Source organism: Thunnus albacares, chromosome 7 (assembly GCF_914725855.1).
Source record: "Thunnus albacares chromosome 7, fThuAlb1.1, whole genome shotgun sequence".
Classification (NCBI taxonomy): Eukaryota; Metazoa; Chordata; class Actinopteri; order Scombriformes; family Scombridae; genus Thunnus; species Thunnus albacares.
Window position 1 is genome coordinate 7,787,444 of NC_058112.1, and position 17,099 is coordinate 7,804,542.

General features: G+C 42.5%; 1 protein-coding gene across 3 annotated transcripts in view; it reads left to right on the forward strand.

Moving 5' to 3' along the window:
* wwp2 (WW domain containing E3 ubiquitin protein ligase 2) overlaps positions 1-17,099 on the forward strand; it is a 63,454-nt gene that overhangs the window by 34,741 nt on the left and 11,614 nt on the right. Inside the window, exons 10-15 of one of the 3 annotated variants that reach the window (XM_044356112.1) lie at positions 2,436-2,610; positions 11,253-11,307; positions 13,161-13,242; positions 14,861-14,989; positions 16,423-16,501; positions 16,797-16,868. In XM_044356112.1, coding sequence (XP_044212047.1) covers positions 2,436-2,610; positions 11,253-11,307; positions 13,161-13,242; positions 14,861-14,989; positions 16,423-16,501; positions 16,797-16,868 — 592 coding nt within the window. Of the gene's footprint in view, positions 1-2,435; positions 2,611-10,887; positions 10,970-11,252; positions 11,308-13,160; positions 13,243-14,860; positions 14,990-16,422; positions 16,502-16,796; positions 16,869-17,099 lie in introns of those variants that run through there. The other 2 variants (XM_044356115.1, XM_044356114.1) reach the window with 2 other exon arrangements.

Here is a 17,099-nt window from a genome sequence, read left to right on the forward strand (position 1 = left end):
TCATTGAAACATGTGTTTCTTGCTGTAATTATTGCTCCTGTTCATACTGGTTATTAAAATATCCCCTCCTAATGTGCTTACAATGTAAGTGATCGGGGACAAAACCCACCGTCCTCATTTAGTGCAAACATTCCATTAAAAGTTTATCTGAAGCTAATATGAAGCTTCAGCCATCCAAATGAGTCAAATCTCATAGATATCTTTCAACATTAGTCTTTTTAGTGCCAAAGTCCCTCTTTTTGTTACTATTCTTCCACCACAGCTCAACAGGGAAACACTGTCGGAGGAAACACAAAAAAGGAATCTGATGCTAAAAAGACTGTAAATGTGGCAGATATCCACTTGATATGACTAACTCAGACTGCTGAAGCCTCATATAAGCTTCACATCAACTTTTAAATGCATTTTTTATCAAAACAAGGACTGGATTTTCTCCCCCATCACTTACATTGTAAGTGCATTATGAAGGGATCTTCTAATGGTCAGTATGAACAGGAGGAACAATTGTTTATATGTTAACCTAACAATAATTTTAAGACAGACTTGAAAACTGTGAACCCTTCCTCTTAACAGTAACTGTATAGTATCTTCTGAGTCTCTCGTGTGGGAGTTGTCTGTTTGAATCAACTGAATCTGTTTAAAGATAGTCAAAATCTTGAGGATTTGAACTTAAAGTAAACATGTATTTAGCAAGCAAAAAATGACTGAGCATGTAAACTCTCACTGTAATACCCTCCCTCACTGTCGTAAATCTTTCATGCAGCTCTCCTTCTGCACACTGAATGTATGTGTGTGAGTTTGCATTAATAGTTTCAGTGCAACAACAGTGAGTCTATTTAGAGGACCTGGAGTACTGGGAGGACCAAGCAAATGAAAAGCCATGGCTTCACAGTCAAACTGAGAGTGTGTGTGTGCGTATAAGTGACAGTAGTAGTAGTTTGCACTTCTGTGTATTATCCAGATTCACACCAGTCATTAACTCTCATGTTCTAAATGTAATCCAGTATCATGGAGCTTTGAGAAGTGTGTTCCAGACTGGTAACGGCAGGGAATTTAGATTATTCAAGATTGTGAGTGATAAAAGTTCACTGTAGTGGTGTAGGGCAAAATTTATTTTACAAGTTACACATTTATTGCAGTAGCTGCTGATGTTTCTCATCCTGACTGCAATGGAAACCAGACTAAAACTTGAACAAACCAGAGAGGAAGACGGTCACAGATACTCAAACTAGTTTTAAAAGGTTAAAAAAAAAAACATGTAGTTTTAACATCATGGCTGCAGTAGAAGTGCTGTCATGGACTACATGACTATTTATTCCTCTGTGTGTGTGTGTGTGTATGTGTGTGTATGTGTGTGTGTGCTTTTCTTAAGCCTTCTGGTATCTGCACTGCGTGTTTTTGTTAGCATACGGAAGTCCGTGCTGTTTTCTCTACCAAATTCTGTTGCGCTTAAGTCAGACATGTGAGAATAGCAGCAGAATAGCAGTCAGTCCTGCTGAGCCTGGGGAACTTGTGTGCATGTATGTGTGTGTGGAGCTGTGTTCATGTGTGACCATGTGTATCCTTTGTGTGTGTGTATGTGTGTGTGTTTTGCTTTTGTGGACCGTCTATATCTCGGTCTTCGTCCAGACCCCCCGTCTCAGGGGAAGAACAGGATATACATAGACCTCTAAGTAATGCCACTGGCAGGCACTGACACACAAACGCACACCACAGCAACACATGGTTATTGTCACTCAGAAAGCTGGCGTCTCTAATTGTTTTCCTTCATCATTGTAATTGAGGGCTGGTATTGTTTTATGTGCATGAACTGTTTGATGATGTCTGAGGCCGAGTCAGATCTGTGATAATGCAGCGCTCAGTGAAAATAACAGATTTTCTGCTACCCTGGAAAGCTGACAGTACTGTAAGACGCTGATTATGTGCAAGTTTTGGAAAGTACAAAAAATCCAAAATGATTCTATTTAAGGCCTCAAAAAGTATTCAAATTAAATGTTAAATTCAAATGGAAGGGGACTTAACTTTCTATGTCTGTTGGTATCTGTTTCGTTCTCCTCACCTTAGTGATCCACAACTTTAATAAAGTACTCTATTAGGAATAGATTAGTTTTACCATCATAGCAGCATAATCTATCATTTCCTTCCTCTCCTCTTGTTCTCCTTCTCCCTCGTCTTTCCTGCTTCCTCCCCAGGGTCTTTACATCTTTACTCCTTTATCCCTTCTCACTTTTCCTCTTCCTCCCTCCCACTCTCTGTCTCTCTCCTTTTACTGTTTTCTTTCCTTGACATGTTTCTTTTTCCTTGTCTCTATAAATCAGCACTGTTACTATCACCAGTGCAGCTTTTTTATACAACCACCCACTCTCCACATGCTTATTAAAGATGTTGTAGGAAAATAAAGCATCTCACACCCCCCCTTTTCTGTCCTCTCTCAGCTGGGAGAAGCGTGTGGACCAGCGGGGCAGGTTCTACTACGTGGACCACAACACCAGAACCACCACATGGCAGAGGCCCACGGCTGAGTCTGTTCGCAACTATCAGCAGTGGCAGAGCCAGCGCAGCCAGCTGCAGGGCGCCATGCACCAGTTCAGCCAGCGCTTCCTCTACCAGGTACTCCAAGCCTTCACCTGCTCCATTTACGTGAACACAGCACTCTGGTTTTACCTTGCCGAGCCAAAGGTAGCAAGGGATTAGTACTTAATTCACTTCAAAATAGGCTCCCTGAAAATATCATCTCTGCCTTTTCTTTCCTCCTCAAAGCTAGCTATGTCACTTTCATTTAACATACGACCTCATAGAGTAGATTAAACAACCAACACGTGAGCTCATTAAACCACATGGACCTGATGAAACCAAGTTCATCCAATCAAATGTGACTTTGGGTGAGTAGCTAGCCACACCAGTTATATAAAACCACACTTCACCATTTGTGAGTGGTAGTAGTTAACAATATGGAGAGAGACAGGAAGATGCTGAGGTCTAATTCGTTCATCTCTCCCTCGTCCTCCTCCTGATCTGACAACAGGTGACGGTGTGTGTGTGGAGCCAACAGTCTGTCTCTGTAGCTCAGTTCCTCTCTGCAGCTCTGTATTGCGCTTAACTCTGTAAGCCCCGCCCACTTTTTAGTGGCCCAATCAAATGCAAAGGATTTGATTTATATCCCTCTTGTAACTGTACACTGGCCAAATATTCCGCTTCACAGCACGAAAGCTAAAGACGCTCTTAACTTTGTTTCACTGGGACTTTAAGCAGATGTGTCATGCAGTGTATAGTGGATCAGTATGTCAGTGTATCTAACTTTTTATAGTTAACAGTAACTCTAATCTAGCTAGCTGATTGTTGGTTATAGCAGAAAGCGTTATTGATACTGGGAATAAAGCCAGACTTTAACTGAGATGTGTTAGCTGATGTCTTCAGTCGCCTTTCAATCCTACATTAACCTTTGAGAACATGTCATTGTTTTATGCTCAGGGCTCATTGCTGCGCTGTACGATTTCACCTGTCAATCAAATATTGTGACGATTTCTTTCTTTCTAATTTCTCTCTCGATGAAGGTTTAGTGTCTAATTGTGCCGTACTTTGTCTGTTTAGCCATGGTGGCTATCACCGCTCGTGCTAACCGCCCTGTGCTTCTTCAGTCTATTCCAAACTTACCAGAAACGCATCTTGTGTGGCAGAGAATTGACCCAGACCACAGCACGACACTGGGTGACACTGGTTTCTTTAGAGCAGCACAAGGCAGTAAATTATTGAATCCTCTTAAGAAGATGTTAATAAATCTTAGACCACACTCACATTTACGCCCTTGCTTGTCTGAAATATTGAAAAAAAAGGCAAAAAAAAATTGTATGTTTTGGAAAAGTCTTCCTTTGAGGTGAAATTATAACTTTTATTTTTCAAGATGCTCATAAACTGCATATTTTCCAGTTTTGTCACTTCTTGGTTCTTCTTTGTTAGACATCGGTTAGACTGAAAACACAGTGACATGCTTTTAATGAAAATGCTCCATAATGCATCTTTGATTAGGTTCACGTGTCATTGCCACAAATGCAACAAGGGATTGGACACAATCGAAACACTTTTTTAGTAAATTCGTCGACTAACAGTCTAAACACGTTGTCTATAGGCGAGATTAAATATGTCATTTGATCCTTGTTTGTAGTATTTTTCCAGCGGAGTCGGTGGAGGTTTACTCGTCTCTCTGACAGTCGCCGTCCTCTCAGTGAAGGTCAGACTGCAGCCAGACAGTAAAAACTTATGGGACTAAAACAACAGAGCTTTCTCAACGGACCATTAGTAAAGCCAGCCTTAAAACTCTTATAGGCTTCTATAAAAACACCCCACCCTCTATGTGTGTGTGTGTTTGTGTGCGTGCTAGTTTTTATGAAATTGTTTGTGTGCTCGTGTCTCGGTCTACACTCGTGTTTGTTTTGTGTATTTCACTGTGTTTCTGTGTGTTTTCATGAGATTCCTTCACCGTGTTTGTCAACTGTGAAATGAGCTTCACCCTTTTTTTTTTTTATCAGTTACAGTTTCAATCCATCCATCCATCCTCCCCTCCCCACACACACACAGCCTATTTCACACCCAAATACAATTACACCCTGCATTCCTTCATCTCTATCTCTGTTTCCAAACTGATCACAGCAGCCACATGCAGACAAAAGTTTAACATTTTCTAAAAGAATTTTATTTTTGAGTCCAAAACACATCACACGCTAAGTAAAGTAAAGTAAGTGTAATTTAAGTTTTAATATGAATTCCTTGTGAGAAACCACAGGTCAACACCTCAACATGTGAACAAGATGAATAGCTGGTAGTTTTTACTGATTTATTGTCCACTACCAACCAAAACCAAAAAACCAATAATGTTTTATTTTGTTTTCCAAGCCCACTGGATTCTACGAAAGACATACATTTTTAAAATTGAGTCCGAAACATATACTTTCACTTTTTTTTTTAAAAAGACTCCGTATTCTCCTAAAGCAGGTGGACTGTGTATTTCTCAGGAAACATTACTCAAACAGGAGGAAATAGTGGATTTGTCAGGGACTATTTTCAGCGGTGGAGTAATCCACATGTGGTGGTCTAGTGTGTGTTTACAGCAGCAGGAACAGGGTGTGTGGGATTGAGTCAAAATAAACTTATAAACACGTCACCCAGTGCAACAGTGTAGCTCATCACTGTGTTTTTTTTTTTTCTTACCTTTTTAGTAGGATCAGTTATTGGTTGGGGTCTTTATGAGGTTTGTTAACAAATAAGAATATTTTGAATCCTTTACTGTATGTACCAGCCAGGCTTCTGCAACAAGTCACATTATCATTGGCTTCCTTCTTATTTATGTACAGAGATTTTCCTCCTGAACCCACCTACTGCAGGCTTTTCTCTCCCCTTTTGCCTAATGAATGCATTCGAGGCTGCGTGTAACTTTGCTTCAAATACTTCTGTACCAAGTATTTAATATTTCTGAGGTGTGGCTTGTCGGTCCTACTAGTACAGTATCATGAACGCAGTTTAATGCTGGCTGTTTGTCAAAGATTACAATTGGATTTGTCAAAATGCCCAAATAATAATTGAATTAATCCATTTATCTTCAACGATTTTGATAACAGATTATTAGTTTAGGTTATGTATCAGGTAAAACTGTTAAACATGCACTGTTGGTTCCAGGGTGTTGAATGTAACATTGGTTGTAAATTTTAAGGCATTTTTTGACTACTTTGAGAAAACGTGATGACAAAATGATCGCTTTAAAGAGATTATTAATTAATAATGAAAATAATTATTTGAAGAAAGCTGTGATTGTTCAGTCGGACTTGACGGATGATATTTAATGATCTGAATGATTCCTGTTATCAATGTCAAAGCATCAGAAGTTCTTAACCTGAATAAGACCAATCAAAGTCTCGTAGCTACGTTACACTCTGTATGTAAACATTTCAAGGGATGTCAGGTTTCATGTGATGTACGAATGAACAGACAAAAGCACAGTTATAAGCAGTGTCAGGATTAATCCATGTTATTTCATCACCCAAGGCAACACCACACACACTCTGTCCACAGGTTAGGTGTGGGCTGGAAATTTTGCCTCCTTCCTTCCTCCTCCTCTACCTCCCCCTGTCCTCCCCCTGTCCTCCCCCTCACTGCGTGTGAGAAAAGCCAATAGGCAGGTCTGCCCTCCATGTTGATAGTACACTGCTCCGTCTTGGAATGCCCACACTGCTGATAGCAGCAACTATTTATGGCCCCAGTGTGTGTGAACAAGAAACACACACAAACAGACTCATAGTTTAACTGTGAACACAGCCACATGTTCTACTGCCCGACTGACACGCTCACTGCTGTGTGTATGCACTATAAAAATAATTTGTTTGTATAATAATCATTTGTAGGGCAATCCTGGAACCATTATTTCTAGTCTTCTCTTCAAAAGCAGAATAAGTCTGTTTCTTTAACTGTGGATGATCGTGTGTGTGTGTGTGTGTGTGTGTGTGTGTGTGTGTGTGTGTGTGTGTGTGTCTGCGAGTGTTATGTTGCTACAGATGTGTGTGTGTTTGTGTATACGTCCCCTCTGTTGAATCATGTGCTCCTCCTCTGTGTGTGTGTGTGTGTGTGTGTGTGTGTGTGTAGCTGATGTGTTCACATGGCTGTAATGTCAAGGTCAGGTGCCACATTTCTTTTCTGTAGCACATGACAACCAAACAGGGTCAAGAGGCTGGCCGTCCTCTTAAATGGACCATGGAGCTATAACGAGTGCACACACTCACACTCACACTCACAAACACACACACACACACACACACTGTGCATAGTTGTGCCTGTGCAAACTCATAAACACAAGCACGGGAGCGTGCATGTATTGAGAGTTTTAATGCATAAACTACACAAAGATTCTTGCAAACACACTCTCTGGCTGTCCCACAATGGTTGTGTGTGTGTGTGTGTGTGTGTGTGTGTGTGTGTTTGCACAGTAATTGCAGCTCGTTAGGAACCCCAGAGAGAGCAGCCTCGGAGTCATTAACTGCAGTTTCCGGCTCTCCCTTCTCTCTTCCCCCCCTCTCCTTCACCTCTACCAGCGTTCTTTTCCTTTACCTCTATTCTTTCTTTCAACCCCACCCACCTCACCTCCTCCCACCCTGCATCATTCTGTCGCCTCTCCAAAATCCCCCCAGTCTCCACTTCCCTCTCCAAAAATCCCCCTCTATTGCTTCGAGCCAAAATATCTTTATTTTTATTTTGCCTCATTTCAGATAACCTCTCCCCTCTTTTTTCTTTCTTTTTTTTCTGTTTTCGCCACTCCTCACCCTCCACCCTCAAATCAGTCCCTCACCCCTCCCTTCACCTTCCCTCAATCGCCTCCTTCTTTCTCCTCCTCCACTCTGCTTCTCTGACTCTCTGTCCATCATGGCCTGAACAAGGACCCCTAACAGCAGCACCTGAATCAGCCCTGTGTTTTATCACTCGCAGCGCAGAACAGAAGACTCACACACGTCCACGCGGCTGCATGTCACATTCACTCGTGTTTACACACATCCCTGTCTGGGCTCACGTTTCCACTTTTATAAGTGGTTTATTCCATGAAAGGACAATGAACAGCACTTATTTATAACTTATTTAAAGGAAAAAACCTCATATATTGATTAAATAGTAATCTGGTAATATTCTGTATTTTCCTTATTATCAATAAATGCAATTAAAAGGCTAAACCCAACAAGTCTTCTAAAATTATAATGTCAAATGTAGCAGGTTGGATTTTCACAAAAAATGAATTTATCTCAGCTCGTTGTGTCATCCTGACATTTCTTAATTGCACTCACCCACAGTTACTGATGACACCATTTGTTTACTCGTTACTGATTGGCCCAAAGTGAGACTGCATGATTCATGGGAGACTATACGCATACTGTTGACTTTAGTTTAGTATTGTGTTTAAAAAAAAAAAACAGGACAATCATGGAGATAAAATATCTACGGACCTTGACACTGCGATGTAACCCATTTTCTTTTCATTCGCTGTCTTTTACATCATGTTCGGGGCGGCTGCGGCTCAAGAGGTAGAGCGGGTCGTCCACCAATCAGAGAGTCGGTGGTTCAATCCCCGGCTCCTCTAGGCCACATGTCCAAGTGTCCTTGGGCAGTATATTAACCTCCTGCTCCTGACGACTGTGCCATTGGTGTGTGTGTGTGTGTGTGTGTGTGTGTGTGTGTGTGTGTGAGCATTAGAAACGTTGTAAAGCACTGTATCGCTCCTGATGAGCAGGTGAGCAGACCCTGCATGGCCGCCTCTGCCCTTGGTGTATGAATGTGTGTGTGAATGTGTGTGTGAATGTGTGTATGAATGGGTTGGTGTTGTAAAGCGCTTTGAGTGATCAGAAGACTAGAAAAGTGCCATATTAACACAGTCCATTTGAAAAATTGAAGCATTTGACTTTACGTGTGAAGACCCTGTCTGTCGTCCTTCAGTCTGTTCTGATTTTGTCAAAAATAATAATAAAAGACAAGTATTAAAAAGTCAGTCAGACTCCCTCAGTGAATAATATTTGAATTCTATCACTAGATTAATAAAAAGATAGATAATATTTCACTGAGGGATTTGTAAAAGTGTTTTTTAAGTCACCTTTCATTTACCTGCTATTTTAATGAAGAAGCAGCATGTGGGTCTCCAACTTAGACCCCCTCTATTTAGAATATGAAGCTCGATCCCAAATTCATTGAGAGGGCAAAGAAGAAAATGTAAATGTTCAAGCATAATAAATTCCAAACCTGTAACAAAAACCGCTTTGTTAGATCAGTCTGAAGCACACACATTTCCAAAACGCTTGAATGGCTGATGAACTCAAAGACCTCAAGTTTACTGGAGTCCTGTTATTCAGTTTCTCTCTCTCTCTCTCTTTCTCTCTCTCTCTCTCTCTCTCTCTCTCTTGTGTACACACACTTTGCCTCTCTGCTCTTTGCAGATGTGGAAAACAAGTGGCGTTGCAACAGAAAAAGTGAAACAGTTTTCACAGTTGTATGAAATAATGGTTTCACTACTACTAATAGTTTTGTATATGTTCTGAAACCACACTGCTGTTAACAATATTCTATTCATGTTAAAAGTGACCAGCTGAAACCGCCATTTTTCACCTGTGGTGCCTGGCCTTGAAAACGTGCCTTTGCGGCGTATTCCTTCCAGATCCATAACACCCAACCTTTATTTCACACGTCTCTGCCAACATGCTGCTGTTCCCTCTCTTCCTCTCCCTCCCTTGTTTTCTCAGTCTCTCTTTCTTTTCCTCCCTCCAGCCTCGCTCTGTCTGGAAGCTGCTGAGGAGCTGAATGGTCAGAGCCAGGATGAAGTCATCATGTCTTTATATCATTATATTCTCCTTTTACCTTTTTTAGTCACAGAAAACCCATAAGGGTGGGGCGCCGGGCCATAGATTGGCTGTCGATGGGAGCGACACACACACAAATACACACACACACACACACATACACACACACACCCTTTAACCCTGTTATGTGCCCACTCTTGCTCCTCCAGCAGGCCTAGTCCTTTCCATCCCAACTTCCTCAGAGTTTCCATGACAGAGCCACTTTAAATGGGCACAGTCACATTTCTTTTTGGGAAATGCTGTGTAAAGTGACGTTGACATTCAGTGGATAATACTCTGCTTTATAGCCTCTCAGGAAATAATCATCACTTTTGTGGTGCAAAAAAAAAAAACTTTGAAGGTGCACCAGCTTTCATTTGGAAAATGTTGGCTTTTTTTCACTTGAGAGTAGCTGACAAACAAGAGCTACCTGCAAAACCAACAAGTACAGAATCAGTTCAACAAGGTTTTCCCATAAGTTTTGATGATTTTTTTTTTTTTTTTTTTTTGCCATGCTGGTGGTTGTTTTGCTTCTTAAAATCACCAGACTGAGCTCACGCTGTACCCACCTTTTTTTTTTTTTATTTACACTAACCAGTATAACATGTCGTCATTAAAGGGGTCTGATCTCTGCTTGGTGGTACGGTAAATGATGTTGAAGTTGTTTGCGACACACCTCAACCGGCCCGTTCTATTAGTATGAAAAACCATCAGCGGCCACTAATTCCTAACAAGCTTCTTTTCAGCTACTTTTCCACTCAAGCTAATATATTCGTGTGTGTGTGTGTGTGTGTGTGTGTGTGTATTCCAACATAAGAACGTACACATTGACTGACTGTTTGCCACAGACAAACTTTCCACACCGTGGCGCACACACACACACACTCGTTTTTTTTTTTTTCGTTTTTTTTCAGAGTGTGTGTGTATATATGAGTGCAGGCTGAGTAAACCCCACAGTGGTTTCCAGGCCCAGGGTGAATAAAGGTGCCTTTTGTCAGGCCCCGGGGTGGGTTGAGGAGGCGGGGTGGGTGGGGCGGGGGGTGTCCAGTCTGGAACAAGCATGAATGTTCCCTCAGTTCCCTCAGACATCGCACTTCCCTGCCTACTTTCACAGCAGCGCTAGAAGAGAGCAAGAGAAAGGAGGAGGAGGAGGAGGAGGAGGACCTCAGGGTGGGGTAGGGAGGGGTGCCAGGGTGGAGGTGGAGGAGGAGGAGGGGGTGGGGGTGGGGTGTATTGGGGAGGTGAGCGGGAAGCCGGGGGGTGGGGCCTGCATCCAGCCAGTGAGCTCATTGGAACAGCGTTGTTGTTTTATCCTCCTACCGAGCGTGTAGTTTTTGGAAGGAATACCAGCCACCGGCCGGCCAGCTCTGTCAGTCGCCCCTTACCGCTGCAGCAGAGAGGAGCCACCCCCACCCCTCTTACATATATATATATACACACACATACACACACACATACACACACACACACACACACACACACACACACACACACTTCAGTCTGCCTGACTTACCAACAGGTATCACTCTGAAGTTAGCGAGGTCAAGCGAAAGACTTTATCTTACACATCTGATGCTCGGTCTCGATTCTCCAAGTTGGGGACGGCTCCACGAGTGAGTTTCACTGGCTTTTTTTCTGATTTTTTTACTTACTCATCTGCAACCTCATTGGCTCCTTTCTGTATTTTTTGGGCTTTTTTTTTCCACAACCATTTCCTCCTCCTCATCCTGACGCTGCGGTGAGAAACCGAGCGGACAGACAGAAGAATTTCACACCGTGCCGTACGAAGACAAGAAATGAGGGAGAAATCTGAGCAGAAACGTGGAACGAGGAGAAGAGAGAGACAGAAAGGTGTCCTAACTGGAATTGTTTTGTCTCTCTCTGTTTCTCCCTCAGCCGTCCGGTGCTCCCGTGGAAAATGACCCTCTGGGCCCACTGCCTCCTGGATGGGGTAAGTTTATCCTCCACACTGCTTGTATGTACACTCAACCTAAAGATACTCTCAGTGAGGGGTTCTGATTTGTTCTAAAAAATAGCCAGATGATTTGGCCTCTTTGACCAGGCCGGGTTTTAGTCCAAATTTGGATTTTCCAGAGGCTGCAGAACTGCTTGAAACACCTCCGTACCTGCTGGAGGTGTCCATTGTTGAAGTAAATCTGATCAGTCATGACTGGATTCTTGAGCCTGAGCTGTTTTCAATCAAAAACCTGCAACCCTCGCCAGTCCTGTGTAGGTATTTTTGACCAGTCTTGTCAGCAGTCAACAGTGAAGCAATGCAATTTGTCAAAATATTAATACTGGGCTCTTGAATCAGTCAGTTGAAGTCATTTAAAATGTGTTTTGCATTTCTCCCAGCAGCTGTGAGGGTGTGAGGTTTTGGGGAAAGTGTTGCAAAATGTTTGCACTTTTTTCTCCTCACAGAACTCTTGAGCGCAATTGTGATGATTTAAGCCCTTCTGCAGCATCAGAAACAATGCTGGTTCTGTGGTTTTTGTTATTTGCCTAAGTCTCTTCCTTGTGGTCCCCAGTGAGCGGATCAGCAGTTAATTGGCTGATTTATGTCCTCCTGATGTTCAATTTTCTTTTTGTTGTAGGGAATCTGGATAAAATGTCTCTCGGTTTCTTCTCAGTACTCTGCTCATGTTATGCCAATTTATCACTGTACGCACTTCCCTTTACTCCAAAGTCCGCAAATTACAGAGGCCGCATTATTGATGGGACTCTACATCATCCAGCATTTTCCCAAATGAGTAATGTAATCCGATCCACGCACAGTCATGTCACACACATTCATTCATAAACGAACGCTGCTGGTTCTGTCCCACCAACATTTTCACAGACTTCATCACACAGCCATGTTCTCTCCAAAAACCCTCACTCCCTGCCCATGATGCCTTTTCAACATGTTGCGGTACCTCAGACGAAAACCTCAATTATATCACTGGCTCAGATTCACTTCTCTGGCGCGCTCTTTTTCATCTGCGGTCGCTTCCCTCCTTTTTTTTTTTTTTTTCAGGCTGAGATTCAAAAAGAGAAAGATGGGAGAAAAGAGGGAAAGATGGAGGAGAAGAAGAAGGAGAAGAGACAGAGGCAAATGAAAGAAACTAAAAGAAGGAGGGGGGAGGTGGGGGGGTTAAAACTGGATAGAAAAGTGGGGGTGGAGTGAGTAGAGGAAAAAGCTAAGAAGAGTTGCAATGTGAGCACTACTGTTTCTGGGCCCTCCACACACTCCTGTTAATGAGAAAAAGATGTCAGAGCAATGGAGGGAGGAGGATGGGGCACCAGCCACTCTCTCTGGAGACCAGTGGCCTAACACACACACACATACACACACACAATTTACACATTTTCATAAACCTTTATTCAATTTGAGAGCCTCCATTGTAGTCGCTCAACAATTGCATTTTTTTTTAAAAAAGAAATCACAATCCTTGTTTAATATTTACTCCAACAACACGGTCACTTTGACTCTCAAACGCCCCCACCACAACCTTAATTCCACACACACACACACACTCTCACACATACACTTAGGTTAACCCTGGTGAGGTATTTGGATCAAGCCACAGTGAAATACCACACAGACTTGCTGGTTTTCTATCATGGGGGTGAGATTTTTTTCTTCTTTCTTTGTCCCGATAGTGAGCCCAGTGGTTAGTGTCAGGGACAATCAGGTGATCCTTCTGAGCGAGTCAAGTCCAAGTTGTAAAAAAAATCCTCCCAACTTTGAACTTCACAAATGCCCTCAAACTCGATTTTTTTTTTTTTTTTCAACATGTCGTTCTGTGCTGTGTGTGTCCACAGAGAAGCGCCAGGACAATGGCAGAGTGTACTTCGTCAACCACAACACACGAACCACTCAGTGGGATGATCCACGGACCCAAGGGTGAGACTATGAACTGGAAAAAGTACTAATGTGTATGTGTGTGTGTGTGTGTGTGTGTTAGTGTGTATGCATGGGTTTGTTCTGATTGCCTGCTTGTTAGATGGTACGTCGCTTTGGTTGTTTGCTCGTACAGAAGATGGTATTATCATCATACACGGTTCCTGTGACGACAGAGTGAGTCATCTACATGATGTCATGATAGAAACGGATATGAACATGTTTCCCACTGACCTGAATGTCATGGGATTTTCTGAGAGGCGTATTCCCAGAGGAGGAAAACTTGACAAATTCTTTGGGGCTGGCCCGGAAATTCAATTAAAATAAATCATCTTACAAGAAGGTGGCAAAATTTATTTTACCAATTGGTCGTCTTAAACTGAAAAATAACACTACCATAAGAAATTAGCTTCATCTCTTACATGGTTGGGAACCCTCCACAAACAACTAAAGATGAATTTGGAAACGTTTTGGCTTCTAGTCAGATATCCAACAATCTACTTGCTGTTTATTTGCTCATTTTTCTGACATCAACTTCTATTTCTTTGACATTGAGACACTTCAGAGCTCTTAAAATTCTTTTCTTCTTCACCTCACTCATGCTGATTGAACCTCTAACTCTCTGTCAGTCAGTTACAATTTATTGAAGCAAGTTTCACACATTTCAAATTTGAATCTTCAGTCTTTAAAAAAAAAAAGCCAGGCTCTTGAACATGCAGGGCATCTTCTCCTCTATATAAATAACATGTAGAGGTGAAGTGGGGATGTGGTTACAGGTAGCGGTGGTGGAACTAGTCCCAGTTTGTGGTTCCATGTATTGACATTGAATTAGAGTCACAGATCTAAATATCTATTTTTCTGAAAAACAAATAAATACTCAGCAACCTCTTTTTCCTAATCCAAATAAAGACGGTAGCCTCAGAAATGTCCTGGCTCAATTTGTCCAACTGAAAATTATAATCAGTTAAAATTCTCAAATATTGATGTTACTTTCTATTGTTTTATATTTTCTTTCAGCTGGCTGGATAGGGAATAAGAGTCACCACTTGGGAAATGGGTCAAAAATCTTTTTTTTTTTATTGTGCAGCCTACCAAATATTTTTTCAACCAGATGATTGGAAACATTTTTAATACCTCCAGAAAAGAGAGAAGTGCAGTTAAATGACCTCAGCTTCTAGTGTTTTGCCAGGTATTTCTTTTTCAGAAAAACGGATGCTTAACTCTGTGACTCAAATGTAATGCTAATTGATGAGAGACACAAACTGTGCCAGGTTGGAAAGAGGAATTCTTCACCACATTAAAGATATTACTGTGGGTCAGCTCTTTTTATAATAAAATAAAGTTTCATACGGGCCTCTGCAGCTGTGGGCCGCACCAGCGAAGGCCCTCTAGACAAAACTCTGAGTTGCTCTCCAGTGGTTGGAAGCAGTCTGAAAACATGCCTGTAGGATCCTCAGAGGAGCTAGACTCCACCTTGGCATGACTTTAGGCCGGTGCAGGGTTTTTGTTTTTTGCATCCAGGGCTTTAGATCCACAGGTTGGCGGGGAGGTGTGTTAGTTTCATCCCCAGGACGGGGCCCCTCCGGCTGGGACCGTGCTCACTGCCCTCTCCCTGTTGCAGGATGATCAAGGAGCACCCCCTGCCCCCGGGCTGGGAGATGAAGTACACCGCCGAGGGAGTCCGATATTTTGTGGACCACAACTCACGCACGACCACCTTTAAAGACCCCCGACCCGGGTTTGAGTCAGGGTAAATATTCTCTCAGCGCTTCCTCCCAAACCTGCTGTTTTTTAAAAAAAAATAAATCACAGACTGAGGCACAGACCTGATGATCGCTGTCACTCAGATCATGGAAAAGACACTTCTAAAGTGATCTAAATCAACTTCTTTTTCAATTTGAATCATTGCATTGCAGATATTAATTTAAACAATCCCCTCCTTTTGTGAAAACCTGATCACGAAAAAGGTCAAAACTCTATCTTAATCCAAACTACATCATCCATTTAATTTTTGATCTGTATCTTTATTGAGCCCATGTTTTACCCATTGCCTTTCATCTCTTTGCCCATTTTTAAAATATTTCTTTAAGTCAGATAAAATCAGCTTCAGCGTCACAGATTTCACATCGACGAAAAGTCATATTCTGTCACAGCAACATGTTTAAGCAAGCACACACACACACACACACACACACACACACACACACACACCTCTTCCCCTCAGCCTGTGGATGTTTGCTTTGCCTTGAAGCAGTCTCAAATCTCACCGCAAAGTCAGGAGAATGTGCAGATGTGCGACAACAGATCCACTGCAGACTGCACTGGAGTGTGTGTGTGTGTGGGTGTGTGGGCGTGTGTGTGTGTGTGTGTGTGTGTGTGCGCGCGCTGGTGTCGGTGCTTTTCTGTGTTTACGTTCAGCATGCAATGCGTATTTGCTTGTGTGGTCGCTGCTGTAGATGGCATGTCTGTGTGTGCAAGTGCATCTGCAAGCTACTTTTTCATGCTGATATTTGAACATACGCAGGCTGTATTTTTAGGCCCGGTGGTCTAACGGAGGGCTTCTGAAAGAGTCTTCACTGTTTTTTACGCTGGATCCTGCAGGAGTGTGTGTCCGCGGCCAGCGCTCTGCCGCTGCGGTCTCCATTTCCTAACCCAAACCAAGATGTGCCTGGCAGCTCGGCGCGTTAGAGGCCTCCTTCTTCTCTCCCACCATTTCACTCTCTCTCCTGCCTTCCTCCCATTATCTGTCTATCTCTCTCTTTCTCTCCCTCTCTCTCTCTCTCTCTCTCTCACTCTGCGTCTCAGCCTCTCCGGTGCTGACAAGGCATATATCCAGTGTGTGTGTGCAGTGGGTTGGTGAAGCTTATACTAACACAGCTGCACACCCGGACTCACCTCTGTCTTTGAGACCCAGACACACCAAGTTATTATTTAGAGCAGGATGGCTGGTGTGAATTTAATATTTACTTTGAGACTCTGGCCCGCAACTGTCAGTCGCACACTGTTCTCCTCCAGGGCCTCTTGAGGGAGAACATCAAGTTTCTGGGACATCGCATGTGTTAATCAGCAGAGTTCATTGTCAATCAGTTTTTTTCTTCAACAGTGTAAAATTAACAGTTTCTCCCTTCTCTTTCTGTGTGTGTGTGTGTGTGCGTGCGTGTGTGTGTGTGTGTGCGCGCACAGGTCACGGCAGGGCGGTTCACCTGGCGCCTACGATCGCAGCTTCAGGTGGAAATACCACCAGTTCCGTTTCCTGTGCCATGTAAGTGTTAACTGGAGTGTGCATAATAAAACTTTCCCTCTCCACACAAACCATGAAAAAATATTTTCACACTAGTGGTGTCTAGTCAGTCTAGATAGTTTTGGTTTTATTTGACTTAAGATGTCTGTCTCTGCCTCTCTGTTACTGTAGACAACCTACAGAACACAGTACCAACAGTAAAATATGTATGTTTTTAAATGCTTTGAGCACTGCTAACAAAAGGACTCATAATGAACGACTAACTTCTTTAAATGTGTGTGTGGGGTTTTTTTTGTTGTTTTTTGTATCTGTCCAGTCCAATGCCTTACCCAGCCACGTGAAGATCTCTGTGTCCAGACAGACTCTGTTTGAGGATTCGTTTCAACAGGTCAGAGACAGAAAACACACACATCTCCATTCTACATTTCACTTCATCCACTACATATTTCATCAGACACTGGAAACACCAAAACAAATGAATGCTCAACTTTTGGACTGAGAAATAAATAATAAGTAATAAATACTAGAATGATGGGTTATAGGATCTCTGGGATCTCTGTTAACAGTTTTCTGATCAAGTTTTGCAGTCTTTCTGTTCGGTGTCTCCCCTCAGCTAACA